This window comes from Ammospiza caudacuta, chromosome 19 (genome assembly GCF_027887145.1).
Source record: "Ammospiza caudacuta isolate bAmmCau1 chromosome 19, bAmmCau1.pri, whole genome shotgun sequence".
Lineage (NCBI taxonomy): Eukaryota > Metazoa > Chordata > Aves > Passeriformes > Passerellidae > Ammospiza > Ammospiza caudacuta.
In genome coordinates this window covers 3,480,588-3,499,989 of record NC_080611.1, presented here as the reverse complement: position 1 = coordinate 3,499,989, position 19,402 = coordinate 3,480,588, and the positions used below count along the sequence as shown (strand labels likewise).

General features: G+C 49.4%; 1 protein-coding gene across 1 annotated transcript in view; it reads right to left on the bottom strand.

Annotated features, from left to right (window-relative positions):
• Positions 1–19,402, bottom strand: part of MYO15B (myosin XVB) — a 46,044-nt gene that overhangs the window by 14,858 nt on the left and 11,784 nt on the right. The window contains exons 13-38 of the mRNA XM_058817527.1: positions 19,231–19,385; positions 18,523–18,654; positions 18,213–18,338; positions 17,622–17,699; positions 17,149–17,291; positions 17,013–17,058; positions 16,408–16,636; positions 15,649–15,943; positions 15,044–15,137; positions 11,268–11,325; positions 9,597–9,727; positions 9,397–9,492; positions 6,997–7,232; positions 6,739–6,917; positions 5,990–6,062; positions 5,359–5,565; positions 5,188–5,267; positions 4,900–4,997; positions 4,630–4,717; positions 3,213–3,323; positions 2,980–3,074; positions 2,176–2,397; positions 1,590–1,686; positions 1,016–1,213; positions 579–768; positions 374–464 (exon numbers count right to left, since the gene is read on the bottom strand). Of these exons, the coding sequence (XP_058673510.1) occupies positions 374–464; positions 579–768; positions 1,016–1,213; positions 1,590–1,686; positions 2,176–2,397; positions 2,980–3,074; positions 3,213–3,323; positions 4,630–4,717; positions 4,900–4,997; positions 5,188–5,267; positions 5,359–5,565; positions 5,990–6,062; positions 6,739–6,917; positions 6,997–7,232; positions 9,397–9,492; positions 9,597–9,727; positions 11,268–11,325; positions 15,044–15,137; positions 15,649–15,943; positions 16,408–16,636; positions 17,013–17,058; positions 17,149–17,291; positions 17,622–17,699; positions 18,213–18,338; positions 18,523–18,654; positions 19,231–19,385 (3,548 nt within the window). The remainder of the gene's footprint in view (positions 1–373; positions 465–578; positions 769–1,015; positions 1,214–1,589; positions 1,687–2,175; positions 2,398–2,979; positions 3,075–3,212; positions 3,324–4,629; positions 4,718–4,899; positions 4,998–5,187; positions 5,268–5,358; positions 5,566–5,989; positions 6,063–6,738; positions 6,918–6,996; positions 7,233–9,396; positions 9,493–9,596; positions 9,728–11,267; positions 11,326–15,043; positions 15,138–15,648; positions 15,944–16,407; positions 16,637–17,012; positions 17,059–17,148; positions 17,292–17,621; positions 17,700–18,212; positions 18,339–18,522; positions 18,655–19,230; positions 19,386–19,402) is intronic.

Below are 19,402 nucleotides of genomic sequence, written 5' to 3'. Positions count from 1 at the left end.
GATCAACCAAACCCAGAGGACCAAGTATTTGAGATCAAAGCCTCCAGTTTGGAAAGGAAAAAAGGATGTTAACAAGCCAAAGCCTTGGTGCCAAATGTGGAGAACATTTGGAGCTTGCTTCCACACCAGCCTTTAGCATCTCACAGTAGGACTTACTGCTCCAGAGCCTTTTCTTCAGGACCTCAGATGACTTTACAGACTGGAACCAGTCTAGGGTGGGCAGGAGCATGGTGTGAGCTCCCAGCTATCTCACAACCCAACCAGAAATGACCTGGCTGCTGCTGCAGCACCAGGGGATCCCAGCCTGCTGGAAATGGGATGGACAGGCTCTCTCTGCTGAGCTCCTGAAGTAACCAGAGAGCAAAGAACTCACTGATCGCTGAGGTGAGGGGTTCATCATTCCCAGCTTGGCCAGAGCCTCATTTTTGGGGTCGTTCTTCTTTATAAATGGCTTGGATACTTTCCTGCAAGGGAACATGGAGCAGCATTTTGGGGTTTGGGCACAATGGAGCCACTGGCAGAGCTGAGATAGAGACCCCCCATGTCCCTCCTGCCCACAGGGGATCCCACACTCTCACCTGCTGGGCTGGATGGGCTGGGGCTCAGGGGCTGGTCTGCTCTGGTACATTTTGATGATGTTCCCGATCTCATGGCTGGGTGCAGGACGCTTCTCAGGGCCTGAAGGCTTCACTACAGGCGGCTCCTTCTTTGGTTTTGGTGTCTCCTTTTTTGGCTTTGGCTCAGGAGGTGGAATAGGAGAAGCAGGAGCTGTTGGGGTGACAGCCTTAATCAATAATCCAGCAAAGACACAGGAGAAATCCCTTCATCTCACTTGACCTTCCCTTTCTTTCCCTCTGATGCTGACTAGCAATGTACATTCCTCTTTCCTCTCCTGTCCAGATGCAGACTCCCAGAAGAGTCAGATCCTTTCCTCCTCTGCCTAAATCCTGGCCTGGTGTTCCTGGAAAGGTCTTCCTTGTCAACCTGCTTGAGTCTCCACTGCACATCATCTTACCTGGCTCTGGTTTAGGGACAGGCTTCTCTTCTTTCCTCTTCTCCAGCTCCTCTTTTTTCCTCTTCTCCATCTCCTCTCTTTTCTTCTTCTCCATCTCCTCTCTCTCTTCCTCCTCCTCCTCCTCTGTTGGCTGGGGTTTTGCTGGAGGAGTCCAGGTTTTGCTAGGTCTGACTTTCTTCACTCGGATGTGCTGCTCTACTGCATAGAAAGGGGGACTTGAGCTAATCTAACCCAAACCAAAACCTGGCACTGATGGCACAGTTCCCACTCTTGCCTCAGTCAGCAAAAACCCCTTTTCTAGAGTGAGGGAGAATGTCCCAGTCACACGCCCAGAGATTTCTAGAAAACTGGCCCCACTACAGCTCACAATCTGAATTGGAGCTAGCTGAACAGGAACCCCAAACTCCTACACACATCACCAGCAGCTCCTGAACAGGAACCCCAAAAACTCCTGCACACACATCACCAACAGCTCCTGCAGGGATTAGCTGGATTCCAGACAGGGAGACAAGAACACCTGGGCATGCCAGGAAGGTGTTCTGATGAGTGAAGTCCCAGAGTGGCAGACACTCACCCATCTTCTGGAAGTACTCTCTCTTCTGCTGGAAGGTTTCCCGAGGACGATCATCATCCTCACTGCTGGAGAACTCCTCTTCCACATAGTCATAATCCTGCAGACAGTGCACAGCTGGTTTAGTTAGCACCAGCCAGCAGTAGCTCTGCAGTGCCCTTCAGCTCAGGGGTGATTTTGTCTCAAACTGTTCTGATCTAGAACCTCTCCACGTCCAAGAGTGTCCCAGTAGGTCAGTTTCTAACACAAGGAACCCTCAGCCAAGCACAGAGAAGGAGGATTATGTTAGAGGCCCAACACACCTTCCTGGATGATAAAGATCTCAGAGTAACTAATTCTCCTGTGGAAAATTTCATCTTAAATGAAATGAAATGAATTGGCCAACCCTGCAGCCAAACCTCCACAGAGCAAAAGCCGCTGAGGTTTGATCCTTAGAGACTCAGCAAGCAGAGTTTGAAAGGTCTCAGTATCATCAGGAAGCACAAATCTCTGCTCTCCTCTCTGCCAAACCAGGGCCACACAGGAATGGACACAGAGCAAACACCAAACACAAATTCAAACCAAATGCACCACTGCTTGTTTCTCATACCAGCTCTTTGGCCTTAGCTGGTGGCTCTGGAGACCTTGATGGTGCTGCAGCAGCCTGGCTGCTGGGAGGCTTCTTGGGTTTTGGGAGAGTGGCTGGGGCTGAGGCTTGGGCTGGGCTGGAGACTCTTGGCCTGGAGTTCTCAGGGGACTTTTGCTGCTTTTGCAGTTCCTGCTGTTGCTGCTGCTGGGAAATGGTCATGGCTTGAAGGGTCATCTGCTGGGCCTGGGGAAGGAATTGCAATGTCCGTGAGTTCTAGGCAGCACAAACCCAGCCATCAGTCACAGCCTGTCCTGTTTTTTCACTGTTAATCAATCCCAAAGCATCCACATAGTGCACAGCAAATTTCCCAGTGTGTGTTCAAGGCAAGGCCAGGGAGTCTTCTCCCACCTGGCCAAGGATGCAGAGCTCCTAACACCTCCCAAAGGCTCAGCTGCCAGCCTGGGGCTGCCCTGCACTCACAGGGCTTTGCACAGAAAGCAGAACACTGCAGGCCTGCATCTGTAGCAAATCCCAGCTTAACACCCATGGGAATTAGAGCTGAATCTCCTCAGGCCTGCTCCTGTCTCTGCTCCTCACTCACTGATGGTGCCTCAGGGTCCCCACGGACACAATGGGGGCAAAAAGGGTTCCCAGTTTTGCAGCCTTAAATAATGCCCACTTTATAGTGGGGATTAAAACAGAGTTCACCCCAGCATGTGAGCCCAGAGTGACACAGGGCAGGCCCAAAGAGGAGAGCTGGGCTCCCCCTCCAGGCACAAACACCAAGGTGTGGCTCTTCCCCAGTCCCTGGGGCCCTTCACTCACCATGAGCATGGCCTGCTGGTTGATAAAGGCTTGCTGCTGTGCTGCCAGCTGGCTGGGATCCACAGCTGGAACCACGGGCTGGGGCATCACCATGGCTGTGGAAGATAACACACACATCTTCAAAATCCTACAGTGAACATTCCCCACATTCACCTGACACTGAAATGCACAGGTGTCACTGACAGCCCCCTTCCATCCCCTCCCCTGTGCAGTTACAGAAACTCTGCTATTACCTGGCATAGGTGCAACCCCACCAACCCCTGGCATCATGGGCATGGCTGCTGGCATCCCCATCATGGAGGGCATGGGCTGGTAAACTGGTGTTTGGGTCATTCCAGACAAGCCTGGAGGCAAAAGAACAAGTGCACAGTGCTTTGGAGAATCCCAAATGAGAATATCCTGAGCAACCCCAGAGAGCACTTCTGGTGCTGTGCACATGCACCAACCACAGCAGGACACAGCAACACTCAGGTGGAAAAAGGAAACCTAAGAAAAATGTTGGCCTGCCAGATTTTAAACAGCAGTATCCAGACTCTCTTTCTGCAGCCTAGCTTTGGACACCACCATTCTTCATGATTAAGCTTATAAATAATTCCTGCCTGTGTATGATTACAGAGGCTTTCTCTTGAGGACTGGGCAAAGATCTCTGGGGCTGGGACTGCCACATTGGTGTCTTTGCAGTGGGTGGCAAGGCTGGATGAACATTGTGTGTCATGGGGAGGAGCTGTGGGGAGAAAGGAATTCCTCTGCTCCCAGCAGTCAGGTCCCATATGGGGTCACAAACAAACCCCACTGAGTGTGAAGCCAGCAGAGCAAGGGGTGGGGGGTCAGACTCAGCTGAGAGGAGTCAGCACCCAGCACAAATCTACTGGATCATTATGTCCTCACCAGTGAGAATGGGATGATCATCATTCACCTCCCTCATCTAAAAAGCCAGGTAAGTGAAAAGCTGGCCTCAGGCCAGTGATCTGTAACAGGGCTTGTCATGCCCCAGAGCCTCTCCAATAGCCAGGAGTAGTTCCTGTCTCAGGAATGACTGAACTGGACATTCCTCACCTTTCTGAGACTGCTGGGTGTGTTCCTACCCCTGCAGATTCAGATTTGTCAGTGTCATTAATATATTGGTGTTTGACTCCACCCTGCTGCAAATGCCAGAGTCTCAGCTCCACAGAAATGAGGAAAAGCAAAGAAACCAAACACACAAACCAAAACCTCTTCAGGGTTCAGACTTACTAACCCAAGGAATAGCTACAGATGACAGGAAGTTCTGCAAGGAAGTAATAAAAAAGATTAAAACCACCCCTGATAAAGGCACCAACTGCTCTGTGAAAGCATGGGCTGAATAGAAGGTGAATACATGACTTACAAATATTTGTCTAGGGAAGAGGTGGCCTGGGTCAGAAACAAGATACCTGCTGCCTTGACCCCAAGGCCAGCTCAGAAGAGACTTTACAAGCACAACAAAGCAGCTCCCTTATCTGACACCTCTGCAAGGCATCTGTCTCTCCTGGGAGAAGGAGGGCAGCCTGTGCTAAAGCCCAGTGCTCTGCATGAACCAGCTGAACATGCAATAATTAGCATTTAAGGGGCTCCCTGACTGGTGCTCACTGAAGGTGATGTAGTCCCAGGTGTCCCCATGGCCTTACAGACCTGTAGAAGGAAAGATTCCTCTCTGTGTGGGGCCAATCTTCCCACCTCCTTTCATGCGTCTGGTGAGATTCTCACTGTTCTCCATATCCTGCATCAAAATAAACCCAAAACAGTTATCTGAGCCCAGAGGGACAGACTTCCCAGAGGGAAAGACATTCAAATGTGTGTCTGAGCTGAGCAGGGGCAGTGAATAGGCAGGAAAACCTTGAAGGAGTCACAGGGACAGGAGAGCTGCAGAGAGAAGGCAGGAGGGAACATCAGGGCACTTACAGATGCTCTGGAGCTCTGATGCAGCACAGGGCTGAAGAGGTCATCCACATAGTGATCCAAGCCCACAGGGACCCTCAGGTCATCTCTAAACCTTGGATCTGGGAGCAGAGAGAAGTCTGGTGACAAGGCAGGTAAGAAAGCTTCCCCTGCCTCCAGGCCCTATTAGTCATGGCTCAGAGTGGAGTCTACAACAAGAAGAATCACCTGACTCCCCCTCTGCCCTGATGCCCTGGCTGGGGCCCACCTGGCCCTTCCCAGTGTCAGCCACAGTGCTGGGCTGAAGCTCACCTGGATGGAGACCAACAAGATCTGGAGGGAGGCTGGGTGGGGGGAAGGCAGGGGCCTGGATACCTGGGGCAGGAGGGATCCTGTTGAAGAGGAAAAGGAGATGAGAACCAGAGTGCTGGAAGATGGGTGGCAGGGCCATGGGTGGTGGGGCATGAGGAATGGGTGGCTCACATGTCCAGGTCAGAGGGCTGCAGGATGCTCCTGTCCCTTTCTGGGGTGATGGGGTACTCAGTGGGGGCCCGGGAGGAGCTGATGAAGTTGCTGGTGTCCTCCATCTCTCCAATGAGGTCCAGCACAAAGTCACAGCCCAGCAGGTCCTGCCACGTGTTGCCAGTGAACATGGAGACAGACCACCCTCGAGTGTTCTTGTCACAGCCCCTGGGAAGCGAAAGGTGTCCAGGCAGGCAGGGGAAAGGGAGAGGAAGGAAAACATTACATTCAATATCTTCTTGTCTTGTCTATCCTGGCTTAAATCCTTTAGATTTAGGTTGTGAATCAACTATTAAGTGCCCAGGGTTAGAAGACATCTAGAATAATTCAAGATTTGTCCTTTTTATCAATTCTTTTTTTCTCTGAAGCTGCTGTCAGAGATCACACCAGTGATCTGTTCCTGAAGAAGCCCATTGTGTATGGTTGAGGGTTATGTTAAGGGTGAAGAAGGGAGCACAGGCTGGAGTGGGCAAGAATTGAGTATTCTACATTTAACCATATGAATCCCAGCCTGCAGACCAAAGCAGGCTGAGCCTTAAAGCTGGTGACAGCCTCTCACACCCCCAGACCTGCTCCCATCCTCTGGCAGTACCTTGCACTCAGGATCCAGGCTGCATACTGCTCCCCAGTCATCCAGGACTCCACCTCAGCTGAGAACTTCTCCTCTGGCACAGAGAGCAAAGTCAGTGCCCAGAGCCTCCCTGGCAGGACCCAAAGCAGCACCCACATTCCATGGGACACAAGCCCAGCTGGAAAGTCTCACACACTCCTGGGCAGGGCCACAGGAGGCCTGAAAGCTCATGGAAGGCTCCACATGGACACATTCACCACATTCACATCCAAAATATCAACATGTTTGATGGCACAGGTTGGCATTTCCAACCTGACAGGTGAAAACCCTTGCAGTGTCCTGGTTTGCTTGGGGATCACTCCACTCACAAGGAGCCAGAGTAGGGATGTTCTGTGTTCAAGTCATAGAGCTGCTGGTTGCTTAAGAGGCAACTTCAGGTAATATTTGAGAAGGGCAGAAAGTCCCTGTAACAAAATCCTGCTGCGTGGGCTGTAATGGACAGCAACCCTGGAGAGATGAATAACCCTCTGTTGAGCAGGGCCCAAACCCAGGACAATCTCATCCCTCAGCCTGAGAAACAGGTCCCACCAGGCCTAGACTTTGCAAGTTTTGGATCTAAATTCAGATGCTTGTTTCCCCCATGGCTGTACCAGCAAACAGTGTTCTGACCCACTTCACTTAGTTGAGGGAGTTATTCCCCAATGCTGATTTCTGCACTGGAAAAGACCTTAGAGACTGAAAGACAGCAGGAGGGCAGAAGGGTGAGTTACCATTAAAGGTGTGAACATCCAACACCATCTTCCCTCTCCTCTGGTTTGCTGTCCACTCCAGCTGGGTGGGGGGGTAAGCCCGGGCGGGCGCAGGCCCTGTCCCTGTGCACTGGGCCGCCCTCAGCATCTTGCGCTGGCACACGGCGCTGTAGCCCTCCATGCCATAGTCTGACACAAACCTAGGAGAAGGAACTGCATGTGGCACTGCTCACCCCTCCCAACCCCTCTGTGAGCCTGCCCGGCCTTTTCTCCTCTTACTTCAGCAGAGGTTTCTGCAGTGCAGGTGAGGGGCCGAAGCAGCTGAGCAGAGTGGCCATCAGGAGCCAGCCCCGCCGGCTGCGCTCCGCGTCCGGGTTCCTCCAGCTCTGGGCAACCACCTGGCTGAAGATTTCATCACACAGAGCAGCGTCCCTCAAACCTCTGCCAGCAATGAAGTTGCCCAGCAGGACCTCCTGCCAGCCATGGAGGCTCTGGTCACCGATGAAGCGCAAAATCTGGAAGGATCCAGGGCAAGAGAGAGAGAACTGGAGCTGTAACCCCCTGTCCCAAACTCTGGTGCAAGAGTTGGAGACATCAGGAGCTGCTGGGGCAAACAATCAGACTGAGGCCTTGTAGGAGCGTTGAGGGGTATGATGGTGGGGATGGATGGAGGTGAGAGATCTCTGCAGCCAGGGCTGGAATTTGGGGTTTATTGCAAAGGGCCTGGGTGCAGGGCCCTGCTGGGAGCTGCCAAACACAGCTCAGAGCAGGCCCCAGAGAAGAGGGGGAAGAGAGGAGGAGATGGTGAGAGAGTAAAAGTGTAAGAGAGTAAAAGAGGTAAGAGAGCGAGGTTCTCGTTACAATACAATAAATCTTCTGTGTTGAATATTCTGATTCTCACTAACCAATCTAGCACAAGGTACAAATCCTGTAGCATTTACATACAGCCTATAAGAATCACTACACTACCATACTGTGTTACATTTTAAACCCTACAAACTCCTCTTTGGGCCCCTTCTACCAAGCTGGCAGGGTCTGCTCTGACCCTTGGGCCTGTCTGCAAGCAGAGGGTGTTGTTTCATCTAAAGGGGATTACTTTCAGCTGGCCACACCATTGTTTTCCAGTTGTTCAGTAACTGAGGTATCTCAAAGCTTGCTTTCATTTCAATCTTGCTTATAGTTTCTATATTCTCAAAATCTTTTGCCAGACAATCATATTTATAAGGCTTTCCTGTTTCATCTTCCCCAACAGGGCCTGTCCTCAGGTTTTTGTGCACCACCAAAGTGCTGGGCAATTTGGGAGGTAACATTTATAAAGATTGGATCCTGACTAAAAGTCAGGGTGACTTCGGTCTCTTCTGAGGTATGACTCAGAATTTGGTCTAGGGCAAAATATTTCCCCTTGGGCAGGGCTCAGGCACACAAGTAAATTACCATAGGATATTTGCTACTGAGCCCACTGAGTGTTCAAAGCCTTTGGTACAATTAATATTATACCAAGTACTATGAGATGTGGTGTCTCAATACAGTCACTGAAGTGATTCAGCTTCTTGGCTATGCATATCAACATCTTCAATGCTTTTTTAGTTTGTATGTCTCACCCTTAGGTACAGAATGGTTTCTTTCATCCTCTACACTTCAATATGTCACAAATTATTTTTTTTCTAAAATCAACAGCTTTGGAAAGAACATTTAAGCATAACAACACTTCTAAAAACACTTAATGATATCAAGTGTGTCAGAGATTCACTGCGAAAAACAGGGGATGGTGGTTGTTTAGTTCTCATGGAATTCTTTGCAGCAAATCCCTACTTCATTAGCAAGTTTTGATCTTTAGAAAAATAAGTGTTCTGCTTAAACACAATCCTATTCACAAGATTTTATTGAAGCTTATGCTCTTCTATAATTGGGATCACAAGGACAAAACAAGAGACTCTTTTTAGGTATTAAGTTTCTTAATGGGCTTATTTTAATTCCATGTAATTCCCAAAAAGATGACCAGATTTACTTAGAAAGTATCTGGAGTTTCATTCTATTTTCAACCATTTTAAAGAAGAAATATAAAGAAATAGATGTTTCATATCCACAGAGATGAAATAGCACCATCCCCTTCACACAAACACTACAGTGAGGGTGTGGTTCCAGGTGTACTTTTCCTGATGACAAAGTCCCTGCCCTTTTCCAGCCTTTCAACAACAGTTCCCTGTCCCCTGTTGGGTACTGACACATCTGTGAGCCCGAGGTGCAATTGAGATGTTTGCTATAAACCACATCATGGAAAATATCTGGGTTAAATGAAACATTTTTATGACTGACAGACAAGTAAGTGGTTGAGACAGACTTCCCTTATCATTGCTACTGAGTCTGGAATATTGGGATGTTAAAGTTTAGCAGTCCTATTCCTATATGTCCTGCCAAATTCTGAGGCTCCATCACCAGGCAATTCACTTTGATCCCTGTGCCTGGTCTGTGCCTCCCCAAAACCACAGCAACCTTAAGGGGCTGTGTGTGATCTCTGTCAGGCTGCTCCAGGGCCTACAAGGAGCAATTTATTCTGCTTTTCCAGCCCTCCATGTATTGTAAGAACAGTATCCACCACCAGCAACTTGTTGTATAAAGGCATCAAAACCTTGTCTGTGCCCACCTGCTCCCAGCAAGGTCAAGAACATCATCTCTTACCAGTTTGTTAATCTCAAGTGCACTCTCCTGGTGTTCAGCATCCAGGTGGGTTAAGGGGTGCTGCAGAGGCTGACCAGGGACAGGGAAATCTGGCTTCTACAATGAAACAAAATAAAGATAGAAATATTTGCTCCTGGTGCTGCTAAAACCAGTGTGTCTGCCCACAGGGGAGGCAGCGAAGAGAGGTAAAGAGTTCCCACCTGGAAGTGTGATCTGATGAAGGAGGAGAAGGGATGGCTGTTGATGGTGGGTGGGAGGGAAAGGTCATCCTTGACCTTGACTTCTGGGGGCTGTGTCTCAGTTATCTGGTTGGCCTGTGCTTGGTGTCGGCCTGCAAGGGAAGGAGGTCTGGTGGGGTGGCAGGACACCAACAATTCACAGAGCAGCTCCTGCTGACCTGCACCTCGCCCTGCTGAGCCCCTGACCCAGCCCTGGCTGCAGGGACACCCTCAGACCCCCAGCAGGCACAGCCTCACCTCCCTGAGAGCACAAGGACTCAGATTTTACAGCTCTGATCGTTCAGACCATTCTCCCCAGGCAATACCTGGAGATTCAAGGCTGCACTGCAGCATTTAAGGCAGGAAATGCTGAGCTCATACAGATACTGCTGACAACTGCCCCGTCCACAGGAAATGAGAGGTCTTTGTAACGAGGGATTTCTCAGGGATAAGAGAGGAGCAAACATCACTAAATGAAGGCATTTCTCAGTGCAGCACAGCTCCTGTGCATTCCTCTCCCTCCAGCTGTGTCCCTGATGCTCTCCAATCCTCCCCATTTACATCCCATCAGCTTTCATTTCCAGCAGTCTCACTGTTCCCTGAGCCCCTCTGGCTTATATTGCTCACTAGACCAGCTGATAGTTCCTGCAGGGCTCTGCCATGAAATGTGAGCTATTTGGGAATCCAGCACAGTCTGCTCCAATTCACCAGACTCTTCTGCCTGATTGTGTCCCTCACTGTCCCCCACAGAAGGCCACAGGCATAGCTGGCTTTGGCTTTGACACCACACAGACACAGAGAGGCAAATCCTGCCTCAACCTATTTGCAGCTTAAATATTCACATTGTACAGAGAGCTACAGAGGAAACACAACTGCACAAAACTTAATGCTCAGGGTCAGATCAACAGCTTGTGAAATTATTGCACTTATTTTGGTGATTTGAAATCCAATTGGTGCATTCCTAAATTAATAAATTAACACATACTCAATTTATTACATTGTTACATCCTTAAGTTATTATATTGTTATGTCCTTGGACTGATAAATTGTTATATCTCAAATTATTACATTGTTCCACAGTCAAGCTGTTACCCTATTTCTCCTTCCTTCTATTTTAAACTTTGTTTAAATAATTTTTAATGAAATTAAATTTTTAAAAATAATTTTTAATGAAACCTAAAAATATTTCTTTGAAGTTGTCAAAACTGTTGTTTTCTTCCCCTTCAACTTCCTTAAAGATTTTAGAGTAGGTAAAAGATGGGTTTAAGTTTTTCCACCCCAGATACCCATCTCTGCCAGAGATCTGGGTTCATTAAGCAGTTTGCTGTCACATAACTTTGACCAAAGAGTTTTGCATCATCCCTGCTATCAGTTCTACCAGCCCAGTTCAAAAGAAGAGCTGAAAAGTTAACAAAGGTACTGATTTTCAAGCTGGTGTTCTGCCCCCTGGCCCAAGTTGCTTTTCCTCCCTACCTTGTCAGGAAACAACATCCAAGGTACCGTTTGCCTTTATCATATTTACACTGCAATGATAACGAATCAAAACCAGCCCAGTGACAGGCAGCAGGGAGAACAAAGACACACTTTGATATAAACAAGGAAATACTCAGTGAAACAGTGCAGGAAAGGGAGGGAAGAAGGAGGATTTCTCACCTTCAACAAAGTGCAGGAGGGCTGCGAGCTCTGCAGGGATCTCCAGCAGCCCCACGTCCTGGAGACAGAAACAAATCAGTCAGAAACAAATCAGAGAAAAAAAAACCACATAAAAGCCTGAGCTGAGACTGGGTGAAACTGCCTTGGAGAAGCTGCCAGGACAGGGATGGAGCATCTGAGCCAAAGCAGTGACTTCTGCATCCACAACATTCAGAGCCATTGCAGACAGGGGGGTATTGCATGAACACAGCTTGTGACATGGGTCAGCTCAGGAGGGAAAGGGGAGCAATTCCCAAATAAAATATCAACTGCCACAAGGGGAAGGACAGGAAAGTTGGATTTCTTTGACTCATCCCTCATTCCTATCAAGTGTGGCACATTGCACTGAAAAAATTGCACCTGAAGGGTAAGGGCCATTTCCTCCTGCCCTTTCCTGACAGTTTTCTTTTGATTTTTCTGTATCCAAAGGTGCTACAGCATAAAGTGAGACCTGATTCTGATCTTTGATATATGTTGGAGGTTCCTAGGAAAGCTCAGATCTGTATCTGGGTAATCCAGAGGAGAATCTGGCCAATGAGTTTTGATTTTTCACTGGTTTACACCTTGCACTGCTGCAGGGTAGGAAGCAGGTGGGCCAATACAACACAGTGTCAGCATCACTGCATGTAGAGTCAGCTCAGGGCATTTCAGACAGAACTACTCAGATTAAGGCACTATAAAACTAAGCTAAGGTCCCAAAACCTGAGTTTTTTGGGGTTTTTTGTTTCTTGTTTTTTGGGGACTTTTTTAAGATCTGCATAGTACAGCCTCTTGTCAGCAGCACATTATTCTGACACCTCTCTCCACTTAAAGACGCATTCACAGCATTTTTGATCAGTTTGGTTTTGCTCATAAGATACTTGACTTCAAGTCTGGCTTTTCAACGGTGTATTCAGGAAGAGGACTGTGAAATTCCACAGTTCTGGATCCCCACCTGAGGAAGGTGAATGACCACCCAGGGCTAAGTTTTCTTGTTCTTACTGACAGATCTATACAGAATTGTGCATAAAATCAATTCAGATTCCCTTGATACAGACACTGCAGCAAATGTGTGTCCAGTCAACACACATCAATAATGGCATTAGTTAGAAGTGTTGATACAGGCTAAAAGTGTTGGGAAGCATTTAATACATCCCTTCCTCTACATCAGCTTCTGTTAATACATTTACGCAGAAATGTCTCATTCCCATCCCTCACAACAAGATGATTGCCAAAAATAATCTTCCCTCCACCTCTGCAGAGCAGGTCAGTGCTGTGAGCAAACACAGAGCTCGGGCTCAGGACTGGCTGACGGTGCCTGGCTGTGCCCAGAGCATGGGAAACACTGAACTAATGAGATATTTCTGTATTAGAAGGCCCTTGGCACCATCTAACCTGCATTCTGTACCAGGTTCCAGACATGTGTGTGCCCTCTCTAGATGTTCTGCAGTTCCCCAGCAAACCTGGCCTGAGGAGGCACAAGGGAGGGAGAACACCTGGAGAACCTGATTGTTTTGATCTCAGACCCTCCCAGACCATTTGACAACTCACCATTCCTTGGCTGGGACTATTTCCTGTGTCAGCACAGGCCAGGGAGCTCCTTCTTTGTTTCCTTTCCTCTAAATCCTGCTGTTAGGAGATGAAAAGGGGATAGAGGGTGGGAAGATATGTGTATGAAGTGAATTCCAGCTGTTCTGGGGGCAGATGCTGAGGATGGCCAGGAGATGGTGTCCTGCTCCAGCAGATAGAATGAGAGAACAGCTACAGAGCCTTCCTGGGACTCCAACACATTGTATTGAGAAGGGGCTGCCCAGGCAGAGACCTGAGCTTTGCTGGAACACCTCCTGCCCCTCCTGGCACAATCCAGCAGCAAGAGCCTGCAGCACCTGCCCAGCATCCTGCCATACCTTCCCTTGCTGGGCATCTGATGTGGCTCAGGACAAAAGCTCCCAGCAGCTGCCAGAAATATTCACCCACCTCCTTCAGCACCAGAGCACCTGATAACAACCTGAACAGGACTGATGAACTTGTCCATGGAGAGGAAATCCTTTAGAAAGGTGGGAGGGATGCCAAAAGCTAAACTCCCTCACAGCTCTGCCCTTCCCCATCCATTCTCTTGCTCCCCAGCCTCATCACTCACCTGAGATGGGGAAGGAGGGTCTCTGGCTCCTTCTCTGCCTCTCTCCTGCCTGTCAGTGGTGCAGAGCACTGTGACTACATGGGAGCTTGTGAGGGCTGGGCTGAGAAAGACAGTGACAAGCTAAAGTCCAAAGGGCAGGGCTGTGGGGTGGGGGAAAGGAGGAACTTTGCAGCAGGTGAACTTTGAGACCTTTGCTGCTGCTACTGCATGTACAGAGACCTCAGCAAACAAACACTGAAGGAACAGAAACAGATTCAAAAGAGTTGCACTGCTGTGGTTACCTGGGAGAAAGAAAATCTGGATCCTGTCCAAGTGGGAAGGGCAAGAAACAGAACAGAAACTCATGCTGAAGGAGGCACCTCTGCAGGTCTGCATCAACTGTCTTAACCCTCTGCCCCACCTTGCCCTCAGCCATGCCAGGAGCTGTGCTGGCTCCTTCCCTTGTAAAGCTGAAGCTATGAGATGTTACTGCTACTCTAAGGAGGAGTGGTCTGATTTCCTCTTTCCAGATTTATTTTAATAGTAAGGAAATGGCCCTTTAATAATAAGGAAATGGCCCTTACCCTTCAGGTGCAATATTTTAATTTCCCAATTTTATTGTAATAGTTTGTGCAGAATACATTATACCCACTGGACAGAACCATGGCTCTCTCCTGTACATTATTTTCCATCTTCTCAAAAACTTGCCATCCTGTTCTCACCCCAGCTGACTTCCAAGGGGCCAAGGGCTTGAGCAGCCTGAGGTAGCTGTAAGGAATCAGGGAGGATCATCATGGACTGAAAGAATCTTGCAATTCAGTCACCATCAGTAATTGACCTGGGCAATAGAAAAAGCAAGATGAATGCCTCCTTAGAGCTTGAGCAGAACAGCAGCTCTGAAGAGCACAGATGGCACCAGCTCTTGTCTCATGTAGGGCAGTGATGTCTGGAGTGGCTGCCGAGAACAGAGGCTAGACTGAGTTAGACAATAAAGTGGGTATTCATTAAAGGCCTTCAACAGATACACCTTGGGCAGTGCAGGAGCCTGGCAGAGGCTACACCCAAGATGGACAATGGCCATGAGTTTTTCAGACAGATACAAGTTTGGTCTATCTGCATATCAGGGGTTAATTGTTCAATTACAGCTTCAGGTAATGAAGTCACATTCTCCCAGTTTGCTTCCCCCAATTCCCTTTTGTTTGTATTTTTCAGGCCTGAGGCTGTCCTTGGTTCTCAGGCCTGGAAGAATTGTTTTGTGGGACCAAACTGTGAAGAGAGCTTACTAACATTCCATATGGAGTTCAGAGTTATACACTGATGCAGTAACGATCTGAAAAATATAAAAGCTAAACCTGAAGGCATCATCCCCACCCTAGCTCACACAGCCAGACCCATGAATCAGCTCTGTTTGCAATACCTGTGCCAACTGTGCATGTCATTTAGAGAGAGAAGGCTCCAGCCTCTCTGCTTCCTTCATTTGACATTTGTGTCAGACAGAGGGTGAAGGACACCTCCCTGGGTGAGGACACCTCACCTCACTGCCAGCAAACCTTCCAAAGCCATCCCTGCCCTGGCCTCACCCAGTCTCACTCTGCTTAGGGCAGAACAGCCCCTCCTGCACACCTTGCTCTGCTGTTACCTGGCAGCGCTTCCTCCACTGAATCAAAGGTCTGGAGATCACAATCACAGTTTTAAATTGCACCAAAGTCTTCTTCAGCCTCCTGTAACGCTTCCTAGAGGGTGAGAAAAGAATTGTCTGATGGAGGACACATCAGCCACACAGACACATACAGAGCAGGCCAGGAGCCAACATGAAGAGGGGCCTGGACATCCCTACCTGGCTGCCCCTTGGCAAGGCCAGAGGGCTGTCCCTTGGCTGTCCCTTGCAAGGCCAAAGGCAGTCCCTTGGCTGTCCCTTGGCTGTCCCTTGGCTGTCCCTTGGCTGTCCCTTGCAAGGCCAAAGGCAGTCCCTTGGCTGTCCCTTGGCTGTCCCTTGCAAGGCCAAAGGGCTGTCCCTGGGCTGTCCCTTGGCTGTCCCTTGGCAAGGCCTAAGGGCTGTAACTGGGCTGTCCCTTGGCTGTCCCTGGGCTGTCCCTTGACAAGGCCTAAAGGCTGTCCCTTGCAAGGCCAAAGGGCTGTCCTTAGGCTGTCCCTTGGCTGTCCCTGGGCTGTCCCTTGGCTGTCTCTGGGCTGTTCCTTGGCAAGGCCAAAGGGCTGTCCCTGGGCTGTCCCCTGGCTCCTGACCTGGCCTGGTAGCCTCGGAAGTGAGCCTGGATCAGTGTGACTTTCTCCTGGAGCAGGCGGAAGCGCCGGCGCTGGAGGAGGCGGCGGAATTTCCTCTGCAGGGTGACCACGGCCCAGCTCTGCCTCTGCTGCCATCGCCTCTCCAGCAGCTGTCTGCCCTTCTCCTTCAGAAACACCTGGGCAAAGGCAGCAGCTGCTGACCCACAGGCAAGCAGCAGCTTCTCCCAGAGCTGATCAATAATAAAAACTGCTGGTTTAATCCCTTTGTAGCCTTTAAGGGTTCTTGCTAAGGAGACTGGGGAGGGCAGGAGGCACAGGTGCAAGTGACAGAGATGGATGCATTTGGGGTGGACAGGGAATCAGGGAGTGATGAAGGTTAGCAGGTAGCAAAAGTAGAAGCCCAGGAATGCTGGGTATACAAAGGGCTTGGCCATGCCACAGTAGCCTGGAGCTGGAATCTACTGGTAATCTGAAGTGCTAAAAATGCCTTCTTAGTACTTGGGACAAGAGGCAAAGGTGAGAGGGGAAGGTGTGCAAGGCCCTCCCTCTGTGGGCAGAGGCTGAGCTCCTCTCCTGCTTTGCCAGCCTGGGAATGGTGGGTGGGGCTGTGCAATCCAGATGAGATTGTCTATAGACATCACCTTTGTCACCCCAATCTGGTAGAGATCCGAGGGGTTCCCCACCACGTGGGCCAGCACTGCTGCACAGCCTTCCCTCTGCTCCAAGCTGCTGGGGCTGCTCCCAGCCAGGAGCCCATACCTGCACAGGAGGAGAGGGTGTGACAAAAACCAGGGCTGTACATGGAGTCCTCAGAGAACAAATCCTCCAGGGCTGGGGGATCCCAAGCCAGGGCACCCCTGTACCTAGCCAGGAAGCTCTGGAATGGTAGATGGACTGGGAACCCCTCCTTCAGGATGTGGATGGCCTCCAGTATCCCAGAATGTCGCAGCTGACAGTTGACATATTCCACATCAAAGACATTTGACAGCTGAGAAGACAAAGCAGAAGAAAAAAATTAAAAACAAGAAATAAAGAAAAATTAAAGAAAGGAGACTGAAGGCAGGGGGTTTAGAAAGGGTCTCCTTCTCTTGTCCTGTCCTTGGATTGGATCTTGCCATGGGCTGTGGGCCATGGAACACAAAGCCCAAGGAATACTTTGGTGTCCAGCTGACCCTGGTTCTGCTCCTGTAGCACAGGATTAACTCACATGGCCACAGGGAAGGGTGGGACACAGAACAAGGGGAAAAAAGTCTCAAGCTATCAAATAAAACAAAGAAGTTTAAATCCCAGCTGTGAAAGGAGAGCTGTTGGAGGAGAATGAAGGACATGAGGGACTCCATAAGGAGCTCGGGGTGCTGCCCTACCTTCCTGGGGTTAGGGGTGATGCAGCGGATGAAGAAGGCATGGCTCCTGCAAAACAAAGAAGAACTTTGGATCACCCTCCTCTCCATGCTGCCCCTGGAACACTCCACACTTCTGTGTGCCAGCAGCATCTCTCACCCTCTCAGCTTGGCTGTGAGCTCCTGCAAAGACTGCTGGAATTTGGACACCAGTGTGGAGGCCTGAGGCCTGAGGCCTCTTCCCCTCAGCTCCCTTCGCTGACCATAGGCAGCTTTAGCCCTCTGGAAAATCTCAGACACCACCTGCAATAACAAAGAAATTACCAAAACCCACTGAACATTGTGGAAAGAAGAACCTCTTCTACCTGAAACTTATGGGGGCTATTTTGTCTTGCCCCTGGCAGTGGCAGGAATGCAGCTGCATCCTCAGGCACTCTCTGTGTTCTATATGTAAGGTGCATCAATTGTGGGCAAAGACAATTTGCCCAATTCCCAAGTAAATTCAGTAAAATAAAACTTGTGGCTATTCCATGTTCTGACACCTGTTCAGCACCTTTCTGCCTCTCACATTAAGACAATGAGTGGATCATTGGGGGTCTGCAATAGAGATCTTCCTCCTGATCACTTCTGTACCTTGAGACGGCTCTGGGAGAAGATATCCAGCACCTCTGGCCGCAGCTGGTCACGGTTTTTATTGAGAAACTTGTGCACCTGCAGGGGCAAAGTCTGATTTAAAGCACCATTCAGACCACTCAGACAGGCACACACCCCTGTTACACACACTGGGACTGGGGACAGGCAGCTGGAGAGCTGGAAAAGAGAAAAGCCCTGGAGAATGAGGCTAGCTCTTCCTGCTGCCACCAGGGTAGAGGGGACAATGGCTTCTGCTTTGAGAAGGGATTGCTCCTTTTCTCCTTCACATCACCTTGCAGGCTTTCACCTTTCTTTTTGTTTGGTTTTTTTTTTTTTTTTGCCCAGCAGCCACAGCTTTCCTGCATTTCCAGGGCTCTGAGGCTGTTGTGTCACTGAGGGCAATTCCTATTTTGCTTCTGCCCAGAGACATCTTAGTTGGCTCTCTTTATAATAATCTCCTCTCTTCTGCTCAGCTGATGCTCTGGAGGGAAGTGCAGTCACAAGGGGAGAGCTTTGTTCCCAGAGCTGGTCCATCAGGACACCCACAGCTTATTTCTGGGTCATTTCTGCTCTGAATCCCTGCCAGCTCACCTGGTAGGTGACAGGGCCAGCGTAGTGCTGCACAGTGAACTCTGGCAAAGGCAGCTTGGGCTTGCTGTACCAAGGGCTGTTTGCATGGTGGTAATGACACTTCTGGAGGAAAGTGTGGTCTGTGGCCTGTAAAAGAGATTTCCTGATGCTGCAACCTCGGCCTTTCTTCTTTCAGCCTTTCTCGGTAGGCTAAAAAGTCACTGTTAAACTGAAGGTAAAAACACTGAACACTTGTGCAATCATTATGGAAAACAGCCTCACCTTAACCATCCTCTGAAAGGGATCCCATGAGAGGCTGGGAGCTCCTCACCTGAGTCAGGGATGTCTGGTCATCCAGGATGCACAGGAGGCTGTGGGGCTTTGCAGTAAGGAAATCCAGGCACGACTCGCTGCACGTCTTGGAAATAGGAATCCAAGCTAACTGCTCCTGGCTGTATTCCTCCTGCATGTTAAAGGCCAAATCCAGCCACACAAACAAGGACAAATGGAGAGAATTAACAGAGGGATTTGGGTTGTTTATCAGGAAGTTAGAGTTTCACTGCTGTTAGGAACTTGCCTAGAATTGTCTGGTTTTGTCTCATGAAACTGCTTCTGAAGCCACTAATGATTTTCCTGATTTGAGAGAAGAAGGCTGCTAAGCTGAGTAATAAAGTGAACTGTAGAAGTCAAGTCTGATAAATACACTTTCATCCCCAGGACATAAGTGGCACAGAAAATGCTACAAAGAAGCCAAAAAGGATTTTAAAGCACCCACTGAGGTCTGGGCTCTGACCCTGACCAACTCACTTAGAAAATCTGGAAAAGGAAGCAAGGTGCTGACAAAATCTCCTTCCCTTAATTTACCGTATAATTAATAAAAGGTATTAAATAGGCAACTCTTTGGGCTAGGATTCCCTGGATATTGCCCAGGAGGAGCATTCAGTTTCCTGTTCCCTGCTGAGGGACACTCTGAGGATGCCTCAGCTCAGTCCAGGTGTGCTGGCTCCAGGTGCTGTGAATTCCACCGAGCTCCACTCACCTCTTCCTGGGCAATGACAGTCTGGCTGAAGAACCTCTGGAGGTGCTCATTGGCAAAGTTGATGCAGAGCTGCTCTAAGCTGTTCACGCCCAGATCCTGCAAAGACAAAAATCCATCCCTTCCCAGGCCCAGGGGGCTGTGGCTCCCTCTAAGTGCTGCACAGGCCCAGCTG